At 45.6% G+C, this 6,000-nt stretch overlaps 1 protein-coding gene across 1 annotated transcript in view; it reads left to right on the plus strand.

Moving 5' to 3' along the window:
- The window catches only part of LOC126267886 (solute carrier family 26 member 10-like), a 122,180-nt gene extending 116,654 nt beyond the window's left edge, over positions 1-5,526 (plus strand). Inside the window, exon 7 of the mRNA XM_049973195.1 lies at positions 5,021-5,526. Coding sequence (XP_049829152.1) covers positions 5,021-5,526 — 506 coding nt within the window. The remainder of the gene's footprint in view (positions 1-5,020) is intronic.
- The last annotated feature ends 474 nt before the right edge of the window (positions 5,527-6,000 follow it).

A 6,000-nucleotide genomic window follows, 5' to 3' on the forward strand; every position in this document is an offset into this window, starting at 1 on the left:
GGAATTCATACTTGATGACTTTAGAACACTCCACATTCAAGTTTGAGTCATAATTCCGTTAAATTACGATCAATTTTCAGAGATCCTAATACATGCATAAACTTATAAGATCATAGTAAGAGGACTATCAAATTACTATCAAAATATTTTGTACGTACAACAAATATTAGGTAGTTTTACCAACAACAGAGCACTGACAGTTACGTGGCGGTTTGCTATTGATGTAATACACAAGTCGAGGTCACCTACCCTTAAGTACCAATATGTAATCAGTCAAGATTTCAAGGTGTATCATGTATATTAAGGATTTCAGCGACATTGTATTTGCCGGTTCCTTGAAAATAGCTATAAAAGCAGAAACAGATTTCTCGTGAAATAAAAATTGATAATTAAACAGCAGGCCGATGTGGCCGAGAGTTCCAGGTGCTTCAGTCTGGAAACGCGAGACCGCTACAGTCACAGGTTCGAACCCTGTCTCGGGCATGGATGTGTATAATGTGCCTAGGTTAGTTAGGTTTAAGTTGGTCTTAATTATAGGGGACTGAGAACCTAAGATGTTAAGTTCAATATTGCTCAGAGTAATTTGAAACATTTTGGCAGGTAAATTGCAGCTATACTGGAATATCTTTATAGCAAAGTATTCATGTAGTACGTTTATTCATTGGGCTATTGATTTTTGTCGTTTGTTCAAAAATGGTTCAAAAGGCTCTGAGCACTTGGGACTTAACATCACAGGTCATCAGTCCCCTAGAACGTAGAACTATTTAAACCTAACTACCCTAAGGACATCACACACATCCATGCCCGAGGCAGGATTCGACCCTGCGACCGTAGCGGTCGCGCGGTTACAGATGTCGTTTGTTAGTTTGTGGTCTACGGTATCGCTAGTTTTAAGAACTTTCAGTTGGGTTCCTATGTTTGTTGGGTGGTGGTTTTGGGTCAGTAAAGTATCCGAAAATGTTCAGATGGAGCTGTTACTTTCCAACGCTGTTAGATATTACGAGTGTGTGCGTCCGAATTTCTTACGTGCACTGTGCAGTGTTATGCGTCACTAGTTAAGTTCATAGAGTATATACATCTATACAGTGAGCATAGCCTATAGCGCATGTACTCATCACCAAACCAGTATTGTCACTTGATTATTGGGCAACGCTGCTTGTCTACAATTTGCGGTTATAGTTAAATTTGAATATTACACATATTCGCCTTGTTTTAGATGCTTTCCTTCACGATTGAGTTTTAGTGGCATTTATATTGCAGTATCGTCGTTGCTACGGTTATAAAGAGAAGTATGTTAACTTAGAACTAGTCACTTTTCAAAGGTGTGTACTATAAATCTATAATTGTAAATGACGTATTTACATGAGGCACTTTTTATGTTGAAAAATATCGGCACGGTATTATAAAGTGATGCGTTGCACAGGCAATTTCTGCGATTTTATGGCCAGGTATTTACGAAACAAGTGATAAGTAAATTTTCAAATGTGTTTGAGTAAACTGCCAGTAAATGTATTCCTACCAGTGTTATGTTCGTACGCAGATACACTTTATACATGACAGTTGATTGATTCCCTCCGATCTATGCATGTTCTCAGATCCTTGTGTGTTTATAAGTAATCATGGATGAGAAACTTTCGTATACATTGTCACCGAATGTAATTAATTAGGACAGATTCGGAAATAAGAATCAGTGCAGCGAAAAATATTACTTGTCTATAAAAAGCAGAACAGTAGAAAGATATATTCAAAATATTAATGGAGAAGCAGGTGGTGGAAATCGCTTACTCTATTTGCTGTAATAATTTCGTAGTTCGAAATTCGTTGTTCCTTCGTAACACTTCGGCGCCTTGTACAGTGTAACGTAATTAATTAGAGCAGAAATTCCACAATACTAGTAGCTACATCAGAAAATGTAGTACGATATTGTTGGCTGTCACTTCTTATACTGTTACTGAAAAAATGTAAAACAAGTGGAATCTGAGCAAAGGAAGTGTGGCAAAAGAGCACAATATCATTGCCCTTCTCAAATTTTAGCCAAAGTTAGTTCCAGATATCGAATTGTTAATATGTCTTCAAACCGTGTATACATAGTTTCAGGGTACTTCTGAAGGTAGTCAGTCAGTAGGAACGAAGTATGTTGTTGTTGTTGTGGTCTTCAGCCCTGAGACTGGCTTGATGCAGCTCTCCATGCTACTCTATCCTGTGCAAGCTGCTTCATCTCCCAGTACGTACTGCAGCCTACATCCTTCTGAATTTGCTTAGTGTGTCCATCTCCCTCTACGATTTTTACCCTCCACGCTGCCCTCAAACACCAAGTTGGTGATTCCTTGAGGCCTCAGAACATGTCCTACCAACCAATCCCTTCTTCTAGTCAAGTTGTGCCACAAACTCCTCTTCTCCCCAATTCTGTTCAATACCTCCTCATTAGTTATGTTATCTACGCATCTAATCTTCAGCATTCTTATGTATAACCACATTTCGAAAGTTGCTATTCTCTTCTTGTCCGAACTATTTATTGTCCATGTTTCACTTCCATACATAGCTACACTCCATACAAATACTATCAGAAACGAATTCCTGACACTTAAATCTATACTCGATACTAACAAATTTCTCTTCTTCAGAAACGCTTTCCTTGTCATTGCCAGTCTACATTTTATATCCTCTCTACTTCGACCCGTATACTAACAAATTTCTCTTCTTCAGAAACGCTTTCCTTGTCATTGCCAGTCTACATTTTATATCCTCTCTACTTCGACCATCATCAGTTATTTTGCTCCCCAAATAGCAAAACTCCTTACTACTTTAAGTGTCTCATTCCATAATCTAAGTCCCTCAGTCCCCAAGTTAACTCGACTACATTTAAGGTTCGCCAATGACATTGTAATTCTGTCAGAGACAGCAAAGGGCTTGCAAGAGCCATAGAAAGGAATGGACAGTGTCTTTAATTTTTTTCCTTTATTGAATTTCGATTCCTCCCTAAGGGGGTGGGCTGGCAGCAGCTTAGTACGCTGCTCTGCAGCCTACAGACTTTTCAAAACATAAGAAGAAGATAAGAAACAATAAAAGCAGGCGATGAAACGGTGACTTAAATTATAAAACGGTGGAAAATTGTGGAAAGTTAACACATAAAACAAAGGGTTCGCAATGCTAATAAAATACACAGGAAGCAGACAGGTAAAATAGTAGACAGACAATTAAAAAATATGGTGACAGTCTGGTTTCTGTTTGCAAGAGATATAAAAATCACACTCAGTGACAGTATGATTTCCATTCGCAACACTTCAGAAAAGACACAGAACACTGAACACTCACAATAAACACTGAACTAAAATATTGGCATAAAGATGACACACCATAGCCAAGGGCTGAAGGGGGGGGGGGGGGGGGAACTGGACAGATGAGGGGGAAAACAAGGATTGAGGAGAGGAGAAACGAAAAGGGGGAGGGGAGAACCGAAGGCGGTAGAGGACTCATAAGGGGTGGTGCTGGGGCAGACGTGAGAGGGAATGGGAAAAGGCAGGAAGGATGGGGGGGAATGCAAAGGGACTTGGGGGAGGGAAGGGGCGCAGAGAGAGGGTAGATGGGGAATAAAGAGTATGGAAGGAGGGAAGAGGGAGCCCATGAAAAGGATGGAGGAAAGGAGGGGGGTGAGGATCAGAGTTGTTAGGAGGGATAAATGGAGGGAGAGAGGGCATCATTCGGGAGGGGAGGTTGATGGAAGCCACCTTGGGAAAGGAGATGAAGGGTGTAGAGATGGAGGGTAGCGGGGACGTGGCAGGGGGTGGGGATGCGAGAGGAAAGGAGCAACCAGGGGTGGGGGATCAAGGCGGCGGGAGACGTAGAGTATGGGGATATGTTCGAGGAATAGGAGCAGATGGGGGAAAGGAACGAGGTCAAAGAGGATCTGCTTGAGGGACAGGAGGCATATACAGAAGGCGAGGCAGAGTGCATGACGCTGAAGGATCTGGAGGGACTAATGGAATTTGGGAGGGGGGGGGGGGCAGATAACCAGGTGGGCATAACAGAGGATGGGACGGATTAAGGATTTGCTGTCTAGATGTTTTTTTTACTTAATTGTTATTTTAATCACCTCATACAAGGTGCGCTGTCAGCAGCATATTACGCTACTCTTCAGCCATGAGTGGTACAATAATATAACATACAGGGGGCACAGCTAAAACAATAAAAACGGCGGGAAAAAACTGTAGACATAAACATAAAGCCGTTCACGCTGGACGAGTAAAAACACTAACACTTGTTGACACGGTGCACATAACACGGATGACTGCGACGGCACATGTGAACAGTGGTGGCATGACGGCGAAAGAACACTAAACACAAAACGAAGGCACGCACACGAGACAATGATGGCGATGATCTCCGGCGCGCGAATGTCCACTGGGTGTGTACGAGTCCGGGGACCTGCCAAGAGAGGAGGAGTGGGGGTGGGAGTGGGAGAGGGGAGAGCAGAGATGCCACGGGCAGGGAAGATAGGGGGAAGGGAGGAAGGGGGAGGGGAAACCTAGGGGAGGAGCGGTGGAGGAAGGGGAATGGGGAGAAAAGGAGAGAGAAAGGGGGGGAGAGCGCCTAAAGGAAAAGACACAGGAAGGTGAGGGAGGATCAATGTTGATAGGAGGGGTAGATGGAGGGGAGGAGGACATCATCAGGGAGGGGGAGTTGGCGGAAGCCACCTTGGGAGAGGGTAAGGTGGGTGGAGTGATGGAGACTGGGTGGGACGTGGGAATTCAGGCGCGGCAGCGGGCGGGGGTGGGAGAGGATGGGGGAGACAAGCGGGTGAGGAGGATCGAGTTTACGGGAAGTGTACAGGATCTGTAACGGATTAAGGATTTGGTGTCTAGAAAGGACGAGCGAAGTAATAATTCTCAAAATACACTAAACACTATACGAGCGCCGTCCCAGAATCGTGTGACTCGAAGTGCAAAGAGATGTCGCTGACAGAATTCTCGTTTTGCGCTTCCGGAAGACCGCTCACTTTGTACGGTCGCTATACGCGCAGGCCCGCCGGCGTACGTGGAGCTGGACGGCAACGCGGCCGCCGTGGAGCGGCCCGGCGTGCGCGTGGTGCGGCTGTTGGCCGGCGCCGCGCTGGCGTTCCCCAGCCGGGACGAGCTGCGCGAGCAGGTGTTCGGCGCGGTGGGCGTGGAGCCGGCCCGGGTGCTGGAGCTGCAGCGGCTGGCGCTGGCCGCAGAGCCGGACTCGGCGCAGCAGCGCGACCTGCTGGAGCGCGCCGAGCAGGCGGCGACGCCGCAGTGGCGCGTGCGGGCCGGCGCCGCGCCGCAGCCGCACCGCCTCACGCACGTCGTGCTCGACCTCTCCACCGTCACCTCCTGCGACTTCTCGTCCGCCAGGAGCCTCGAGCTGCTCGCCGCCATCTACGACGCCATCGACGTCACCGTGGTGCTCGTGCTGCAACAGCCCCTCTACTCGCTCGAGTCGGTGCTCAGCGTGGACGCCGCCGTCCGGATGATCGGCGCGCTCAGGGAAGAAGAAGAAGAAGACTGATGTCTGGCTGTAATCACGTATAACGGGCATCACTGAATAACGGGCAGCGTCGGTTCTGCACGGAGTAACCGTCGGTTATTCGCATAACAGAAAGACTTTCCTTCTAGGATCACTTATTGACTGTATGGATTCCTTTGTTTTTGCGTGTATTTCGAGTATAAGAAGCCTATTTTTATAATATTTACTTATGTAACATTTTAGATAATTTGTTTTAGAAAGTAACTGTATTAGTAACTTTATGTAGAGCACGACTTTTGACATGTGAAGTTTATATCCTTGGAAGCAAAATAAAGTTTATAGGGAAGAGTTGATGTGTGTTGTTAATCTGATATCCATCTTATTTATACCATTCAAAGTGAGCTGCATGTACAGAATCTTTTAGAAACCATATAGACACCCATAGGTGAGGCGAATTTGGTGTCACAAGAAGTGAACCCGCTAGAATAAAAGGAGGCATTTAGTATGTTGTTGTCA

The sequence above is a fragment of the Schistocerca gregaria genome, chromosome 4 (genome assembly GCF_023897955.1).
Source record: "Schistocerca gregaria isolate iqSchGreg1 chromosome 4, iqSchGreg1.2, whole genome shotgun sequence".
Classification (NCBI taxonomy): domain Eukaryota; kingdom Metazoa; phylum Arthropoda; class Insecta; order Orthoptera; family Acrididae; genus Schistocerca; species Schistocerca gregaria.